This window comes from Myodes glareolus, chromosome X, assembly GCF_982192425.1.
Source record: "Myodes glareolus chromosome X, mMyoGla1.1, whole genome shotgun sequence".
Lineage (NCBI taxonomy): Eukaryota > Metazoa > Chordata > Mammalia > Rodentia > Cricetidae > Myodes > Myodes glareolus.
This window is the reverse complement of record NC_142053.1, coordinates 103,628,037-103,648,719: the sequence shown is the minus strand read 5'-3', so window position 1 is coordinate 103,648,719 and position 20,683 is coordinate 103,628,037. Positions and strand designations below refer to the sequence as shown.

General features: G+C 36.8%; 1 protein-coding gene across 4 annotated transcripts; it reads right to left on the bottom strand.

Annotated features, from left to right (window-relative positions):
* Positions 1-316: 316 nt before the first annotated feature.
* On the bottom strand, positions 317-19,285 carry Mageb16 (MAGE family member B16). 4 transcript variants are annotated; one of them, XM_087902878.1, is made up of 4 exons: positions 19,154-19,215; positions 13,529-13,625; positions 4,232-4,308; positions 317-2,064 (listed from the first exon to the last, which is right to left on the bottom strand). In XM_087902878.1, exon 4 carries the CDS (start codon positions 2,001-2,003, stop codon positions 789-791), a length of 1,215 nt encoding a protein of 404 aa, XP_087759004.1. In that variant the 5' UTR covers positions 2,004-2,064; positions 4,232-4,308; positions 13,529-13,625; positions 19,154-19,215; the 3' UTR covers positions 317-788. The 4 variants fall into 4 exon arrangements, with proteins under 4 accessions (XP_087759004.1, XP_087759003.1, XP_087759006.1 ...); XM_087902877.1 differs by lacking the exon at positions 13,529-13,625 and having other exon boundaries at positions 19,154-19,285; XM_087902880.1 differs by lacking the exons at positions 13,529-13,625; positions 19,154-19,215 and adding an exon at positions 16,780-16,847.
* Between the last annotated feature and the right edge of the window lie 1,398 nt (positions 19,286-20,683).

The window sequence follows — 20,683 nt, the reverse complement described above, 5'->3', positions numbered from 1 at the left end:
ATAGGTTAGTACACTCCAATTCTCTTCACTTAAATATTCAGCTTAAAATTAGCAATCTGAAGTTTATCTTACCACAATCACAATTTTCTCCTTCAGGATATTTATATTTAACAGGGTCATAAGGATCACTTTACCTGTAAAGTCTATATTTCATTTGTCTTCAATGTATTAGAAGATATACTATAATAATCAATATATTTATAAGGAAAGGAAGTACATGCATGCTGTTTAATGTAGCATCCTAGTAAATTAAAGTAGTAATTGGAAAATAATAGATGCTCAATTAAGTTTTGGGTAATAAAGGAAACTGTAAATGTTTGGTAATATTTTCTTGAATTTTATTACTCATGGCAACGGTAAAGTAAAGCAACTCCACATATATCATGCAATTGTACTGGGAAATGGAATGTTACAAAGAAAAATTTAGTACAACACTGTTTAAGAGGTCGAAGTTTAGCAATGATTGTTCTAGTACTTCACATAATTATACAAATATATTGGACTACTTCCCAGTTAGTTTTATACTATAGCAAAGCTCTTAGTATTACATTTGTGAATTGCATAAAGTAGAGTTTTTGAAGCTCAAACAACAATGGTATTAAGTGTAACAATATTCAAACAGAAAGGTCAAACAGTGCAAGAAAACAAAATGTCATGGTACACAGACAAAATAGAACTATGCAGATAATATTCTTCCTCCTCTTTATATCAAACTAGGACCTACATTTTTCCCCTCAACTCTAAAAATTCTCTGCAAATTATACAGGAGTAATTTATCTCTGATTGTACTACATACGAGGGAAACTGCAGCCCATGGCACCAGAACTTGCACGAGAACGAGAACTTAGGCCAGCACTGTCTAAAATCATGGCAAGGGCTCTCTCTTCTTCTTCAATCAGAGCCTCTTCATACTGAGACTGGAAGGTAGCTGCGTATGTCCCATGAACCTTTGCCACAAACTCTAACACTTTCATCTTACTAGTTTCAGCTCGAGCCCGGGGCCCCCACACATACTCATACTGCACAGGATGACTATCGGCTACTGGTTGGTACACCAGGTATTGCTCCTTCACAAACTCATGGGTTATCAGATGCCTAGGGTCACCAAAGATGAAATGATTCACCCCAGCATCGATTCCCATTGCATTTAACGCTTCCATAATCTCCTCTTCAGTGGCACGGTTGCCTTTCAAGAAGACTACCCCCAGGACGATTATCAGGAGACCAGTCTTAGGAAAACTATACTCATCACTACGCATCCCATCATAGGTGAGACCTAGTTTGATAAAGAGAGCATAGACGTGGTTGACAGGATCTACTTCCTTCACATCTAGGCCAAAAAGCATCGCCAAGCGATCAGCGGATCTCTTGAAGATTTCATGAAAACGATTTTCATCTTCTTTGACAATGAGTCTCAATATATCAGCCTTGGTCATCATCTCTTTCATCTGATACTTGTACAGCATATAATTCACCAAGAAGTTAACTTTACTATCGACACTCATCACAGGCACATTCATGGTGTCTTGTTGACATGGTGGATTGACTGGATAGCCCTGTTCTCCTTGGTTACTAAGATCCCCACCTGATTTTCTAGAAGAGTCACAGGGACTCTGAAAACCTCCAGAAGTACTAGGTGTCTCATCTGCAGGATAATTTTGGTTGCTAGCCATCAGAGAATGGAAGGAGTGACATGGCTCCTCCACACGCCTAGACACCTGTGGAATCTCTAGGCCCTGGCTCTCCTCACAGGTCTGGTCCTTGAGACTACTAGACATGAGCTGAGAGGAGGAACATGGTTCCTCCATATTCCTGGAGACTGTTGCAACCTGCAGGCCCTGGGTCTGCTCACAGGTCTGGCTCTTCAGACTACTAGTCATAAGAAGAGAGGAGGTACAAGGCTCCTCCACATTCCTGCAGACTGCTGCAATCTGACTGTGGGTCTTCTCACAGGTCTGGCCTTGGTCAGCTGCACATTCTGGATTCTTCTGAAGTTGAGACATGGTGACTCTGGTGAATGGAAGCAGATAAGTGTGCACACAGGAAGGCAGCAATCAGGAATCACTGTTTGAAAGAGAAAACCCGGATGTAAGGCAATCAGCTAGTAAAATCAATTCCAGTCATGGTGAATGAACTTCTGAAAATCATGTGATAAAAGTTAGAAGGCAATAACTGACAGGGGAAAATAAGAGACCCATAGGGTGTTAGCCAACCCAACAACAAAGTTATCAGTGTTCATAGTATATACATTTGGCTCTGTAGTTCTCACTCCTTTTTTAAATGAAAAAATTGTGCATAATCTCCACAAGTATGATCACCATGGAAGCTAATGGACTTAAGCCACATTCTCTGTCATAACAAAACTACCCCCCTCAAAAGCCAGGTATGAAGTCTTACTTGTAGCTGAGAAACTACAGGCAACTGATAACTGCTGTTATTGGAGAGTCAGTTTTCTTTAAGGGTACAACATCCAGGTAGGTTGACCTTTATCCCATGGAGGGCCACACATACCCAATCCTACATGGCAGCACAAATAGTGCTTAATGGCTTAAAAATAAAAGAGTACAAAAAGTTGAATATGGAGAGAATGGAGTTAGATCTGGTAGGAACTAAGGGAAGTGGTGAATATAATCAAAATTTTATGAAATTTTCAAATAAAAAATAAAGTCTGTTCCCTTAAAACTAAAATTATATCTTCTATAAATTTAAGAGTAAAATTGGAAGTTCCTCCTTATTTGTAAATTCTCTGGACCAACGGCAGAAACTAAGTGGCACAGAATTTTTGCATGGTATGCTGATCCCCTCAGTACTCAGGAGTCTTACTTAGAATCAAATAGGCGTATCTCTTCCCTTGGGAGCTTACATATATCAGATGATTCCTACTTCCTCTCTCATACCATAGTACATGAGTGAACTGTTCATTCACTATCCTTATTTGAATTGTATCAAGAAATAGAGTTTCAGGGCAGCTAATATGCTAGCATTTCTATACTTGACTGTAGGTGTCACTCATTGTTCACCCAAGATACACACACACACACACATACACATACACACACACACACGCAAATTTTGAGACCCCTTTCTTTTCTTGAACTGATATTCCATCAAACTAACTACTTGTATCCCTGTGATCACAATGGAGCAATTCAAAGGCATTCAATTCACCCATTTTTCCCCTACAATCTGTCAACTGTGATGGGACAGAATTTTGTTGACACCACTCTGTTCTTGGGTATATGTTCCTATCTGCCTCACTAATTGTCCTTTCTTTAAACAATGTAAGTGTCTGGGATATGACACAATTGGCTTAGAACAAAATATCACCATGTCTTAAATCAGCAGAAACAGGAAGTTACTATATATTACAGCCTGGCAGTCTTTCCCAGGGCCTGCTCAGGCACACAGAGAAATTATGTAGGGCTATGTTAATCCAGATATTCTGAGATACATGATACCTTGCGGCTCTATGTCAAGTATATTACTTGGAGAACTGATTGGGGTACACTTTCTACATTTTGATTGCTACTGGTTCAATTCCCTACCAGAATCATTTCCTCTCAACTAAGAAAATTGCAGGGAACAGTTTGAGAAATCTTTTTGCCGAAACCCAGCTTACCTCTGTGACAACAGAAGATACATCTATTGGAGACCTATGCACTTGGAAGGGTAGATCCCTCAGCCTTCTTTGGTAGGATTTGGAACATTTTATGCTACTTTATGAGATAGCGGTCCACATCAACAAAACTTTCTTCTTCCACAACAGTATTAGAGTTTTTTTCTGTTCTATCCTACTATGGGTAATACCCTTATCTTATCCGTGTCTCAGTCTGGATTCCTAGCAGTGCTCTTAACCTGAGGCTATCATTAGAACAAATATATTTTATTTTTGAGTCAGGAAAATGAAAAGACAGTGATGAAACCCCAAGTATCTTTCTTCAAGAGTTCATAAATTAAGATCAGAGTGGAGTACATGCACAGAGTAAACATAATAAAATGAATATTCATCAATATTTATTCAATTTCTACACATCAGTTACTAGCACTGCATAAGACTCCTTGCCCCTGCTAGACTGTTACTTTTTCTTATACTAACTACCCAACTATTGAGAACAAAAGAAAGTAAAAAGAGGGTCATTCATATGTACATTCCAACATCCAAGTTCTCACATGATATAGGTGGACACTGTGGGCCCATGTGTTTCCCCAATTGCTGACTCAGAATACTTACCTTAATCCCCGAAAATAACTTCAGATCTTTCCTCTATTTTTCTGGCTTCAGTGTTTTAGATCAAAGGACACAGCTCCCTGAAAAAGAAAAGAAAGTGATGGCATAAAGGATGTACATTGTGGATACCCCTTCTAGAGCCCTCCTAAGGCTGAACAAGGAGTCAGAGAAGAGCACCCTAGTAAGTCTTTCTTCTGGAGAATGGAGTCCATGTGGCTTTATATCCTTCCAAGACAGGTTCCTTGAATACTCACTTGGCGCAGTGTTCTTGGTCTAGTATTTATAGTCTCACTACAAAATATCCTTCCAAATAAGTGCCATGAAATTGTTGTCTTAGTTTGATTCTCTGGATGTTTTGATAAAATACTTATCAAAACCAACTTAGGAGGAAGGAGTTTATTTCACGGTGCAGGTTATAGCCAACCACTGAAGGAAGTCAGAGCAAGAACACAAGGTAAAAGAACACAAGGCAAGAATCTGGAGGCTGGACCTGAAGCACATTCCATGGAGGAATGGTGCATACTGTCTTTTTTACCCTGTCCTTTGAGTGGTTTGACTGAGACTGTCTCCACCCCTTAGGCTCATATATTTCATTGCTTAGTCATCAGAGAGTGACATTATTTGAAAGGATTATAAAGGTTCGGAGGTGTGGTATTGTTGGGGAAAATGTGCCCCTGGGGTGGGCTTTGAGATTTCAAAAGCCCATTCCAAGGTTATAGTCTTTCTCTGCCTGTGAATCAGGAGGCAGCTCTCAGCTACTACAACACCTGCCTGCATGCTCCCATACTTTCCACCATGGTGATAATGGATTAACTTTTGAAACACTTTCTCTTATATGACCACCGTGGTCATGGTGTCTCTTCACATTAATACAACAGTGACTAAGAAGCTGGTACCAGGGGATGGAGTATTATGACAGCCATGACCATGATACTTGTTGGCAGAATGTGGACTTTGAGATGTTGGATTAGGAGATCACTTGAACACTTTAATGGAGGCTTAATCGTCTATACTAGTAGATGCATGGGAAACAGAGGTGCTTAGAGCAATTTAAACGATCAGGTTCAAGAGATTTCAGAGAGGAAGAATACTAGTAAGTGCCTTGAAACCACTCTTGTGATATTTTGACAAGAATGTGGTCATGTTTCACAATAGTTCTAGAAATCTGCCTGGGTCTAAACTGAAGAATTTTTGATTAATGACTCAGGCAAAAAAGATTTTAAGACAGTCCAGTATTGACTAAATCACATGGGTATTATTGATCACTCTTACGCATCTATAGAATGAAAAGGAGCAAGCTGTACAAAGAGAAAACCAAAATGCATACATTGAGGGGAAAAGTAACACCAGGAAGCATAATGGAACCAAATTGGAATCAAGGAGATAAAAACGTAAAAGAAAAGCCTTATGCTAAATGAAAGGAAGTAAATAGTCTCCTCAGGACAAGTTTCCAACCAGCAAAGCTTCCAGCTTGTGGAAAAGATTTAAAGAAAAGCTTCTATAGTGAATAAAGGAAACCATCAACAATGCAAATGTGATCCAAATGTAACTGAAGGGAGACAAGTTTCACTCCCAGTAAGGAGAAGAATATGGCCTCTTTAGTCACATGGTTCTAGCTATAGAGTCAAGGAAAGAAGAAAAGCGTGCTGGAATGTTCCTCCTCAGCTAAAGAAAGCAACTGAAGCAAGCCATGTGTCAGAGGTATCCTTGCAGTGAGGCCCTGAGAGGCCATTATGTGAAGCTGTAACTGCAAAGGCTGGAGATCACAAGATGCTGGAAATGCTAAAGTCATGGGATACCTGACAAAAAAAGTTGCAGACTGAGTATGGAACCACCCCAAGAGAGAGCAGAATGTTGCAATCAACAAAGCTGAAATGTGCTGGAGACCTGGAGCATGCTATGACATCAGACACAGAGACCCAGAATTTGAGTTTACCCTGCTGTTTTTTGTCTTGCTTTGTTTTAGTATTTCCTCACTGTACTGTCTGGCTTTGTGTCAATGTGACATAAGTTAAAGTCCTCGCTCATACTTCCTGATTACTCAATTAATATTATTTCCTTTTGGGGTCTCGGAGGGAGTTGAAGAGTACATAGTTATAATTAAAGTTTACTAGATGCAGAAGGCAAGTTATGATAGAAAATAAATTAGGTACAAGACTTTGGACTCACCAAGATAAGGAGTATTTCCTCTAAATTTGTCAAATGCAAATGGACGAGACATTGTTGATGTATTCATTGCCTGTATATATTGTATATAGTCATTGTACTTACTGTATAGAGCTTATCTTATATTAGTTATAGCCTTTGCCTTTTTAAAATTTAGACAAAAGGGGGAATGTAGTGATAATTCCTGTATATAAATAAATAAAGCTTACCTGAAGTTCAGAGATTAAAACAGTCACACTGGTCTGTTTTACAGACCAGGCAGTGGTGACACACACTTTTAATCCCAGTGACCATGCTAGTTTGCCATAAAAACCTAAAAGCCAGGTGGTAGCGATGCATGCATTTAATCCAAGCACTAGAGAGGAATATATGATGGGAGGAGACAGCTCTCAGTCTCAGTCTCATTCTGAGATTCCTAAAGGCAGGATTGTCATTTTGAGGTAGAGATAAGAGTCAGTGACTGGCTGTTTTGTTTTTCTAACCTGCAAGTTGAACCCCAATATCTGTCTCTGGGTTTTTAATAATCATGCAACAAACATGAGTGTTCAAACATCAGCTAAATATGGTTGACACCAATAGACAAGCCAAAGTGGATTGGAAACAGTCCAGGAGACCCTAAAATTACACAAAAAACTGCAAGAAATGAAGAAATGTTGAGAGCAAGAGAAATCTTCTTCACCAGGGAACAGTATATCAATTGGTTATCCAATAGCATCCTTGAAAACACATAAGAGTAACAATGAATACATTATAAAGACTGAGTAGGTTATATTTTGGAATAGGTATGTATATATACATATATACATATATTTATGCAATAATAATTAACAAAAAAAGAGGCCATGAGTTTGAAAGAGAACAAGTTGGGAAAGAAAAAGTAGTGCTGGGATGTGGGATGAACTAAGGGGAGGTAGATTTGATCCAAACATCTTTTGTTCATCTATGCATGTTATATAAATACTAAAAAATAACAACATTCAAAAATCCCCTCCCTCCAGACTATTTCTCTAAGAAATTCTGGAAACCCATGCTGGAGTGACAATTTAGTGGTTACTTAGAGTTATTTGTTCCAACACCAATAACAAGTGTTTCACAAACTTCTTGCAACTCTAGCTCCAGGAGATCTGACACCCCTCTTCTGTTTTTTACTGGTAATTGCACTTACATATCCATACACATGTATGTAAATACATATGTAAATATTTGTATATAAAGGTACACATAGTTAAAAATCAAATAAATTCTGTTTTAATTAGAAATAAGAAGAGGACTAGAAGAGATGGCTCAGTGGTTAAGAGCACTGGCTGTTCTTCCAAAAGACCCATATGGCAGCTCCCAACTCTAACTATAGTTCTAGGTGATCTAACACCCTCACACAGATACATTAGGCAAAATACCAATGCACATTTAAATCAACTATCAATCAATGAATCAATATTTTTTTTAAAAAAAGAAATCCTAGGATGACTTTGGAGATATTATGTGCACTGAATATCCCAAGCCAGAACATACTGTGGTGACTTCCAGCAAGTCGACCATAAAGTATCCCCTTGGGACATATAGCTTGACTACTATAAGCTCTAAACCTCATATTCTCCTTTGTATGCAAACATTACACCACCATACAAGTCCGGTTAGGTACACACGGTATTCCCGCCATCCTTATCTCCCTGATGCGGTAGGGAATGTTTTACTATGGATGGTACCACTCCTGAGCTGGATGTCCTGGGTGTTATTGTTGTGCCCAGATTTCGACCTCCCGATTTTGACCCCCAGAGAGGCCCAGAATGTAATAAACAAGGTTTAATGAGCCTAATACAAACATGTTTGGAAACTCTGTCTTGTCCCCGGTTTGCTTATGTTTTTCTTTTCACTAAATTCCTATTGTTGACTCTTGCATGTGTTTTGGGCAGTGGCATGCCTTTGGTAGGGCCTACCAAGAGCATCCACTTTGCCCAATTCCTGTTCACTCTCTGTGTGTGTAATCATATAGGTAACTTAAATACACCTATGCTTAATGTTATAATTGTTCATTACACCTCATTTCAGACTACAAAAACAATAACGCTCATGTTTTAAACTGGTATGTACTTTTAATTCTCTCACAAAAATACCTTATATTTAATCTAACCCTCATTTAAAATATATTAAACTGTACTCTACTATTGTGAGTCCTGCCATTAACCTTATATTGCAAGCAGTTTTTACTTCCTTCTGCCTTTTTATGAGTGTAAATCTTACCTGTTAAGAGCCAGTACAGTCAACCTCAGACCCAAACTTCCAGACAGATTCTATACTGTAGTTACACCTAATAAACAGCCCTCAACTTCTCAGAGATCTGGGGAATGTGATATTTAAATATTTAATTATTAAAAAAAACTTTTCATAACAAAAGAGACAGTTGGCTCCTAGTAGCAAAACTCTACTTCTTCCAAAGAAGACAGAAGACAAATGGACACACAACAACATCCATCTAAACTGGGCAAAACTGCCTTTTGACTAAGCTAAAGATCTCCTGACATGGACAGAATCACTGGAATTGACAGCCTAGCTGCTCAGGTCAAGGTAGGCCTGTCTTCCTACAGATTTCTAAGCCCACAGGACCTTCTGGAGCCTGGGAGGCCCTGCGCTAAACAGCAAAAGGCAAATGTGACATTCAGTGACCATAGAGGACCCTAAAGAATAGCTCTGGGTGCCAGCCAAGTAAGTTCTCTGTCATTTTTTAATCAGTAATTCAAGTAAAAATTTATCCTTCTCAAATATCTCTGATTCAGTTTGATAGCTAAGAGGTGTTGTCAGTTTTAAAAAAAAAACAACCTCACCAAACAAATTTCAGATCAAATTTCTCTCTCATAATGCTTTTCATAATCTTAAAAATACTTGTACAAAAATATGTCACAATCAATATACAATGTATGTGTCTAATACTTCTGTTTTCACAAACCCAAAAATTCTTGTAGTTCCAGAGAACTGAATTAAAGGATCCACCTTAAACAGGTCAGATACATCCCCCTCAATTCGCTGGTCCTAAAAGGTTTTTTTTTCCTTAATTTAAATTTTTCCTCTTTTCTGCCAATACCTTAACCAGGTGTAAGAGACATCAGACATTTCCATGTCACAATCACCTGACAGGAGCAAAGAGACCAACCGTGCCAGGATGTGGCCAGGACCCAGCCTTCTCAGGTTCCCCCCAAAGACGATGCCACCAAACAAGCAGGAAGAAGTCTTAAGAATCTGCCACCCCAATTCCTTCCACCTGTGGTGTCTAATCTCCCACTTTTTATTATAAAAAGGAAGAGGGACTGTAATGCTGTCTCTTTAAGAGAAAAGCCACGTCCACTCCCTGTAGCCTCTCTCCCTCCTTCGCCATCTTGGCTCTCTCTCTGTCCACTTCTCTTCCCCCCTTTCTCTCTCACTCCCTTTCTTCCTTTTTTCCTTTTCCTCCATAACCCAAATAATAAATATCCAATTCTATTCTGTACAATGTGCCTGTCTATGTGCCTCCCACCTGCCACCTGATCACATTGCTCTCGGGCTTGCCAGTGACTAGCCTGGCACCACATGGCTGGGGACTAGCCACCTTGGTTTGTGGACTTGCCGCCACTGGGATCTGCAGCAAGCTGCAGGGGACTCGCTGCAATCCATAACACCAACCCCACCACAAACCCCTAGACCTACCTCCATATTCCCACCCCACCCCATCCCACCTCAATATCCCACCACGAGATGTTTTCTTTTTTCTTTTTCTCTGTCTCTGTCTCTGTCTCTGTCTCTGTCTCTTTGGTTTTTTGAGACAAGGTTTCTCTGTAGCTTTGGAGCCTGTCCTGGAACTAGCTCTTGTAGGCCAGGATGGCCTCGAACTCACAGAGATCCTTCTGCCTCTGCCTCCCGAGTGCTGAGATTAAAGGCTTGCGATACCACTGCACAGCTCAGACGATTTTTTCATAGGATACCCCCCCTGTTTGAAGTAAGGCTTCTTGAGTCAAATCACACCTCTAATCTCCTGTAAAATTTATTGCAGTCCAGGCCAGGCTCCAAGACGACTAACAGCAAAAGTGAGATTCTGAACCGTGCAGTGCAGTACACTGTTCAGTGTTGTATAATCCCCTAAATCCTTATTTAGAATCATATTTTTTAAATTATCAAATGTACCTGGGAAGCTCCGTCTTCTCTCTTTCAGCTATCCTGTACACTGGCTTCGATTGTTTCTGGTCAAAGCCTTCCTGTACAGCTTTCACACTTCCTTACATCACTTCCAGTCCCTTACGTCACTTCCAGTCCGTGGACTTCACGAGCTCGCTGCAGTGTGACACTGCGCATGCTCCTGGGTTCCTTAACAGCCGTTTCTTTTCTTTCTTTACCTCATCACTTGGGCTTCTGAAAAGCCTTAGGATTTTTACTTCTGTTTACCTGGGATCTGGCCCCTCGTGTCAGTATACCTGAAAGGTTGTTAGGGTTCTAGGACTCGAGAGTCATTCATAGTAATTTAAAAAAGAGACACAGCTTTGGTAAGCCTCTGCCTCGAGAGTGCAGCGATTAAAGGTGTGCGCGCCACCACCTTCTGGCACCCAGCCACCTTCTGGCACCCAGCTCAATAATGGTGATCTCTTCGGTTCTCATTCTTCAAATTTCTTTGCTGTGGCTCTTTTAAATTCCAGGTAGGGATTCCTGCGAAATGCAATCTCTCCCTTTTAGCAAATTTTTACTAATTTTCTTAGTCATCCTTTCAGAAATTGTATTAAGTGTCTTTCTTCTTCAGTCTTGATTTGAGACGGGGTAGAAAGTAATAGGTAGACAGGTATCATGATACTGGTAGAGTATCATCGACAAAACCTACAGATATAGTTATTTATTCTCTTAATTGTCTGGATTTACCCTTTTATATAAACCTTATCATAAAACACTTTCTATAGGTTAAGGACTAATATGATTTTAAGAGTGATGGACTTTTTTGCTTAAATGACTTCCTGTACATAGATGATGGTGTTCTTATTCATTCCACCCACATATTTTGTTGTTCCTAGCACTCTGGCTGTTTCCAATTTCAGTTTTGAACAATATAATCAGTAATATGCAACATGTCCTTGTCCCTAACTTCAGTGAAAATCATAACATTTCATATTTTTATGTTTTAATTATTTTGCTAATTAATTCTTTAAGTTTGAATATTAGAAAAAGTAAATTTCAACTGTAAGTTAAAACAGTTTATTCCAATAGTTAACACAATTAACCCAGTGTATTAGACACTCTATATATTGTCATTAATTATGGGTATCACAACTAGTTCAATCTCCCTTTTTCAAAATTTAAGTACCATATAGATGTGGGAGAGCCTATAACTTAAGTATTAGATGTTATATAATAAAGAGCTGATCAGAATAAAAATGAATAAATTTGAGAACACAGATTAAATTGGAGAAATTCACAAATTAAGGAAAAATAGTTCATAATTTATGACAAAGATTTTTTTTGTAGGGACTGGAGAGATGCTTCAGTGGTTAAGAACACTTGTTTCTTTTTCAGAGTACCTGAGACTTGTTCACAACACCCACATGGTGACCTACAACAATCTCTAAGTTTAGTTTTAGAAGATTTGAATCCTTTTTGGCATGGAGTCACTGAACTCACATTGTGCATAAAAATAACATACAGACAAAACATTCATGCACATAAAATAAAAATAAGTAAATCTAAAAAACAGATCAAAGAAATCGACAAGAAAACAAAAACCCCACAATGACAGTCACACAGTATATAATTGTTTTAAAATTTTACATTAAAGTTTAATGGTAGGTAAGTATGTGTGCTGTCAATATTTAGATTGAGTATTTTCTGATTATAGGGAGTTAATAGAAAATAATGGTAATCAAAGGCAAGGATTAGAAAAGACAAAAACTATTATTAAACACAAATAGAATTTATATGAAGAAATTATACAAAAATCCATTATGTAATGAAAGCATTCTAAACGCTATTGTATATTAAATTTGTGCATAGAATGTACTGTTTGCTTTAGCAATAAACAGGATAAAATTAAATTTATGAATGTGTAAAAGTGAATACTGCACAACAAGTGTAAGAACTCTGGAAAAATTACTTGGCTACTGTTTAAATTACTGAAGACTTGATAAATTGGACAAATATTACAGAAAATTCAATAAACAAGTTAAGCTGCCTCACGTTTAATCTAGTGATTACTATAAAATCAATATATATGTTATTTGTGAATATTTGTGGTTAGAAACAGAATATGATTGAAAACCTCCGTTATTCACAACACATAATCTCTTGTAGGTCTGTTCCAACCTAATTTTATGTTATTTCATCTGAAAATTTGTATATTACATTAACAGAAGAAAATGCTACGTTAAGAGAAAAAACTACTAACAAAATCCAATAACCAGTATTTATTTATGTTTCAAATATATACAATCAAATTAGATAAGGCTATCAATGAAAAATTATTTTAAATATATTACATAATATGGAAATGTTGAGTTGATTATTATACTTTCTTCTTAATAAATCAATGAAAGTACTGCAAAGGGTGTAGAGAAATAATGAGGAAAGATGAAATGAGTCATGTTTGGAAAATAGCGTTAACATAATTTCTATATTTAGTTGTATGTGTTTAAAAGAAGAAAATATATTCATGATAACTATATGTATCCCCTAAAATATTGCTAAGCATAATATTAATATGCAATCATAAACATTTGGGTGCAACAAATAATATAAAAGGCAGTTAAATAAAACATTTACATTACTACTTAAAAATAAATATACTAATATAATTTTAAAAGTATGTGAACACAATATAAAATTTCTTTATAAATGGAGATATTGCTGAAATTCTAAACTAGAGCAATATTTTATATACATGTAGTCTATTCAATATTAATTGCCCTCAAGTTTAATTGTCAAAATACTGGAAACATTTCATCACAAATACAGCTCCAAAGATTTTGTGTGAATGTTTGTACATGTGACATGAATGCATAAGTTTACATAAGCTGAGTTTAAAATTTAAGTTGAATTTCAAATTCCCAATAATTGGCTTAAACTCAGAATTATTAAAAATCTATTGTAGTTATGAACTTGTAAATGATATAAGTGAAGACACAGGCAAATTACCAGAACACATGAGAGAAACTTGCAGTAGATTCTCTTTCAGAGCCTCCAGAAGGATCCAAATCTACGAACTTTTTTTTTACTTCCAAATTCCAGAGTTCTGAGGAAATAGATTCATGTAGTTTTAGTCATCTAATTATTATTTTGTTATTTTTATGCAGTCTGAGAAAACTAACTCAAAGGAAGTAAGACATTGTGCACTTTAATCTGCAGATGGTCAAAACCGCCTGAGCCCTAATGGGATAACAGCTGTGTTGGTGCACTCTTCTCTGTAGTCTTTACTGGAATGGCTTGTGAGTTAGCATTTAGGATCACTTTAACAACAGCTAGCTGTTTTTTTTCTGTACCTATACCTATCCAACTTGCTCTGAGGCTGACACTTCTAATCAAAGTCTTTAACTTCTAAGACATACAAAGAGAAAATATGGAGGGTTTTTTTTAAGCACTATCCCTGTCTAATTGTACTTGATATTTATATTTACAGCTCTGTGGGGACTTCTCTGTCTGGGTCTATGTGTATGCACTGCAAGGTTTCACCTTGGGCCCATTTACTTCCACTGCCTTTGTTGATCAGCAACTGTATCTTTGTTTTTCACCTTTTCTTTATCCCATTATTGAAAATAGATTTTTTTCATAAAATATAACCTGTTTGTAGTTTTCCCTTCTTTTACTACTCTGAGTTCCTTTCCTCCTCTCCGTCATTCTCCATCCACTCCTTTCTGTTTCTCATTAGAAAAAAATAGGCCTCTACTAGGTAAGAACCAAGTATGACAAAATAAAATGTGAGAAGATTAAGCAAAAGCTGTCATATTGAAGTTGGACATAGCATCCCAACAGAAAGAAAGAGTCTCAAGAAAAGACACAAGAGTCAGGTACCCACTAGTTCTCACACTAAAGAATCCCATAAAAAAATACCAAGCTATAATAAATACACACAGGACCATATAGGCCCAGTGCTTGCTGCTTCAGTCTCTGTGAGTTCATATGTGCTTTGCTTAGTTCTTTCAGAGGGCCTTATTTTCTTGGTGTCCTCCATCCTCTCTGGCATTGACACTTTCTGCTTCCTTTTTCCTAGGATTCCCTGAGATTTGAGGGGAGAGATTTGATGAAGACCTCATATTTAGACTCTATCTGTATAACATCAGAATGAGTGAAAACTTTCTGAACCACCGATATTAAGACCAACAATTAATAAACAAAACCACATGAAACTGAATAGCTTCTATAAGGCAAAGGACACAATCATTCAGACAGAGCAGCAGCCTACAGAATGGGATTTTTTTTAAATCAATTCTACATCTGAAAGAGGGTTAATCTCCAAAATACATAAAGAACTCAAGAAATTAGATGTCAAAAAATTAAAATAATCCAATTTATAATGGAATATAGATCTAAACAGAATTCTCAATAGTACAATGTCAAATGACTGAGAAACACTTAAAGAAATGTTCAGTTCCTTTAGTCACCAGGGAAATGAAAATCAGAACTACTTTGAAATTACATCTTACACCTGTCAGAATGGCTAAGATAAATGATACAAGTGACAGCTCATGCTGTTGAGGATGTGGGAAAAGGGGAACACTCCTCCACTGCTCATGTGAGTGCAAACTTGTACAGTAACTATAGAAATCGATATGGCAATTCCTTAAATTGGGAAATGATCTATGTCACAATTCAGCTTTACCGTTCTTGGACATATACCCAAAGAAAGCTCCATCCTACTACAAGGACATTTGCTCAGCCATGTTCATTATGGGTTCATTCGTAATAGTCATAAATTGTAAATAACCTAGATGTCCCTTAACAGAAAAACAGATTTAAAAAATTGGTAAATTTATATAGTGAAGTAATACTCAGTGGTTAAAAAAAATGACACCATGAAATTTAGAAGCAAATGGATGGAACTATAAAAAATAATACTAAGTAAAGTAACCCAGACCCAGTAAGATATAAATATGGTATGTATCCATTTATAAGTGGATAGTAGCCATTAAGTAAATGTGTTCCTAGACATAGAGAGGTTAGGTAAAGAGAAAAGTTCTAGGGGGAGACAAATAGATCTCCCTGGGAAGGAGAAATATAATTAATTCATTTGCAGAGTCGGGACATATGTGGTTGGGAATGTGATGATCTGGTGGGGAGAGTGTGGGGAAATAGGGTAGAGGGAGACATTGTAAGGAAATTCAGCTGGAATTGAAAGGCATTTGAGTGAGGGATGATATATAAGTCTAGTGCAATGAAAACTTTTTGAAATATATGAAGGCGATCCTAATGAGGTCTCCTAATAATGGGGATGTAGATTGACAACTAGCCATTTCTTGACACCAAATAAAGTTTCCAGTAGCTTAACTGAGTTTCATTCAATTGAGTTGATGTCTGAGAGTTCCCACTAAAATACACTCACACACACACACACACACACACACACACACACACACACACACACAAAGACAGGCTTTGCAAAAGAGGTTTGCTCTCTGCAACTGACAGTATGTTCCGTTTTGGAGGACAACACTTACACATCTTGTTAAACATGGTGAAGTTTATCTGGTGCATACATAGAGCCTGCAGGCAACCAAAACATAAACACTAACCCAACCATAAAACCTTTGGTCTACAATCTATTCTGCCTGCAAAATATGCTAGGGCAGAACCTGTGGGAGTAACCAACCAATCTCTGATTTGAATTAATGTCCACTTCATGAGAAAGAAGCCATACCAAATACTACTTGGGTGACCAAAATCAGTGGGTCGATAGTGCAGAGAACTGTGGTAAAACCAAATATTGCTACTCTTAAAAATATCAATAAAATGACTCCTAATGATATTTTGCTATGGTCAGAGATCATTGTCTTATTCTGTCACCATCAGAGTGTCTTCTTTTGGCGGCAGATGGAGACAGATGCTAGTCATCTTTTAACATATGATATAAAGAATCAAAATAGATTGTCAGACACAGTAGTAGAGTCAGACTTTCCTGTTTATTCATAACTAAGGTGTCCACTAGATTTTACTTGGAGATTTTGCTGTGACTACTGGTCTTTCTCCATCTATTGGCTAGTGTCTTATCCCCTCATACTATGTAAGGCCCACACATGTCTGACAAAGCCCTCTATCTTTTGGGACAAAGTGATAGGTTTCTATCATTTAGTTCTATTTCTCCCTGCTTTCTAGTACACATTGGAGCAGTATATCTGTCAACTTGCCATATGTTTTTTTTCTTATGTTCTAAAACAGAAAAAGTAAGGTTTTACCTGTTGTGATGAATGGAAAGGAAATTGGTTTCTTTCTCCCCCAACCACAAGGAATTGAGATCAGCTAATTAGCTAAAGAGACTGGAAGCAGATTCTTCATTATATGATTAAATGTGGCATTCAGGTATACTGAAAATACAATTTTAATATGGAGAGATTCTTGTAGGATCTCTGATTTCTGCAAATTACAAAATAATACTGTATTGTTTCAGCTTCTAATGATTTGATATAGGAATGACAGAAAATGGAAATACACCAATTAAAAAAAACTTGCTTAGTTACATTAATATCAGCCAATATATGTAGTCATTTGAAAGTAAATAAATATTCACAAAGAATTATGTGATGATGAACTGGTCACTAAGAATGCAGAACAATCTTGTAGCAGTACATGAAAATATATATGTGGAACTGTAACACATAAAGGCAAAAGAGTGATGATCCTATGTTTAATTCCAGCCAGCACTACACAGTGAAATCTAAGCATATTTTCATTGATTCCCTTCCCCTTATCTTATTCTTCATATTCTTTGCCCCATTTGTCCACTTATACCCGACAGTAGTCTCCCTTCAGCTTTTAAATGCATGTGTTCAGGTTTTCTCCCCCTGCTCCTCCAGTACCTTTTTAAAATCACCTCGTACTTCACTTTCTAATTTCACGATTTACACCCATACTCACATTCATCCCTTCAACATTCCACCCAGATAGTTGGGTAGATAGACAGGCAGACAGAGAGGAAGACAGATAGATGATAGATATATGGATGGATGGATAGATAGACAGATAGATATATAGAAGTACACATTAACATCTAGAGTGAGGCAGAGAGAGAGAGAGAGAGAGAGAGAGAGAGAGAGAGAGAGAGAGAGAGAGAAAGGAAGAGAGAGAGAGAGAGAGAGAGAGAGAGAGAGAGAGAGCATGGAGAGAGATTATGGCAAGTAAATAGACACATACATGACATACATGAAGGTAACAGAGTAGAAGACTGTAGACATGCCTCTATAAAGTATGGATAACTCATATTTAACAGAGTTGTAGGACAGTAGGAAAGCTATGAAATGCTATCTTCTTGACATGACGTAGCCATTGCACACACCTACTCGTAGGAACTGTGATTACTTCCACAAAATCTAGTCAATAAAAGATTTTAGCATGGATGCATGGATTGGAGGAAGGCCTCCCAAGGCTCCACTCTTAGCTGAAAAACTAAGCAGTTGGTAGATAAAAAAGCCTCGCTCTCTTTCTCTCTGTCTATTTCTCCTTTTCGTGGAGGTAGCCACTGATAGATTACCCATGCCTCACTAGATGACCTCCCACCCTCATGGACAACACTGATTGGACTTAGCCAGCTAAAAATAGATATTTTTAAAAGAAGAATGAATATGACTTTGGAAGGGAGATATAATTGGGCTTTCCTGGGGGAATTGGATATAGGGTAGATACAAGTGAGAGTTAGGAATGATCATAAATTGTATACATGTATGAAATTCTCAGAGAAATAAAAATAAAACTTACAATAAAGTGCTAATAAAAGCATTTTAAATGAAAAAAACACATCAATAGGGAGAGATGGATTTTAAAACAAAAAACTACTAAGGATTTATTAGAGAAAAAACTGAATTGTGACTTAATCCTCACATTTTATGTATAACTAAATTCAAACAGCATAAATTTCCCTGTAAAAGTTTAAATTACAAAACTTTCCCAAGACAATATAGGAGAATGCTTTGTGAACATTCCATTTGATGAAGAGTTATTGGACATTATACCTTATGCGTAACTCATACAATTCTTAATGAAGGCTTCATTCAAAATTTCAAAGAAATCTTGTCACGACAATGAAAGTAAAACCAACTGGTTATGCAAAGATGTTTCTAAATCACATTTGATAAGAGTAATACTGAATATGTCTGAAAAACCCTTAAACTAAATGGTTAAGACAGAATATTAAAGTGGGAGTGTAGCTCACTGACTGAGTGCTGTGCATGCATGAATGTATGCATTCTAGGCTAAGGGTCACATCCCCTAAAGAAAAAAAAAGCAAAAGCCAACTAGTGGCATTTCACTGAAGAAGATATATAGCCAGCCAATAAACAAATACACGGAAAGAAATTCAAATTCATTAAACGCAGGCAATTGATAATTAATTTAAAACTATTGTGAAATGCAATGGCATAAATCCTATAATGTAAACTAAATAATAAATTTATAATGTCAGATAGTCATCAATAGTGCAAAGAAATTAGATTATGGCATGATTGACAGATTACAGACAATTCTTCCACACCATTAAATGTTATCAGAAATATAATATTGCCCAGAAACTACAAAATATTTGGAAGTTTTAAAATGACAAAACAAACTTCAACTCACCAAGTAGCATAGCAATTGCACTTCTGTACACTTAGCCCAGAAATGAGACTTTATATCTACACAGGCACACACACAAAAACTCTCTACATAGTTATTCATAGAAACTGAGTTTGTAGAAGTTCCCAAACAAGCAAGAAACAAGCAAGATATTTCAACAATGGGCAAATGTTTTAGCAAACTGTAGGACATTCATTCCCTGAGATAAGAAGAAACAAAATGTTGGTACATGTAGACAAATATTTCAGTAAAATGTGGGATGTTTGTACCATGGGATAAGAAGAAACAAACTATTGATATGTTACCAACTTGTATGGAGCTCAAGGCCATGCTATTGAGTAAGAACAAATTCAGTTACAAAAGCATACACTTTTATGGTTCTCATTTTTATAATATTCTCAAATGCATAAAATGATAGAAATATAGAAGGAAATTGATCTCGGTTACATAATAAGCAAGGTGGGAAGAAAAGGTTAGGTGACTTTTTGTTAAAGGATAGTGTTTGGGACTTGTTCTAAATTTTTAATATAATTATGGTCATACAGATAAACATATAAGAAAAATCCATTGATCTCAACAAACAGATTTAAAAATGCAATTTCTTCTTGTTGTTTAAGTTGTTTGAGATAAAGTCTCTGACATCAAACTGTTGGCAATCCTCTTGCTTCAGATACCACCCTCCAAACAGGCATGAGCCTCTATGACCACCAGTTTCCCAGTTTTGATATTATACTCTCTACTTAGGAATTATAGGCTTACTGGGCAACCTGATGTTGCCTTGTGGTACCTGCAATTTGCACATACAGATCTATGAGCTAATGTAAGATATTTGCCTTAAATCATTAAGTTTTTGCTATTTTAGTATGGAAGCAATTGAAAATAAAACATATATAAATTATTTCATGTGCTTTTCTCATTATTCATGAAACAAACTTTCTTTAAATGAGAAATTATTATTTCTCCTTATTATATATTTATACTAAGAAAATTGATTTGCCAAAATCCTATTAACTTGGGAAATATCATAAAAACATAATGTATATTTGTAAGAAAAATCTTATAGAACCAGTACAATGCACAGTGAATATATACCAAAATAATCCCATTAGTTAACCATTTGTTTATTAACTAAAAACTACCAGAGAAAATTGAATATATGATTAACAACGTTATCAACATTATTATTATAGCAGAAACAAACTTACCATTTTAGCAAAGATTCAAGAAGGTGAAAAGAAAAGGAAAGACAAAGATGATTCTAAAAAACGTCCCCAGGTCCAGCTTACCTCAGCTGCTATTCCCCTACATGCTTGTGGGTACCTCTACCCTTAGAGAGCTTCATTTAGAACACTGGGCCTGATCAAAATCTAAACTGATAATTTACATTTTCTTGGAGAAGCCCATAGCCATGCCCACATAGTATGGGAGTTTGCAATCCTTGCTATCTTGCCTGGGAGAAAAGGAAAGAAAAACAAAACCAAACAAAACCAAACCTCTGCAGTGCAATATAAGTTCCAATGAATCCTAAAAAAT

What these genes read in the sequence shown, in the direction of transcription:
- Mageb16 (XM_087902877.1), bottom strand. Translation starts at nt 2,003, where the DNA reads ATGTCTCAACTTCAGAAGAATCCAGAATGTGCAGCTGACCAAGGCCAG.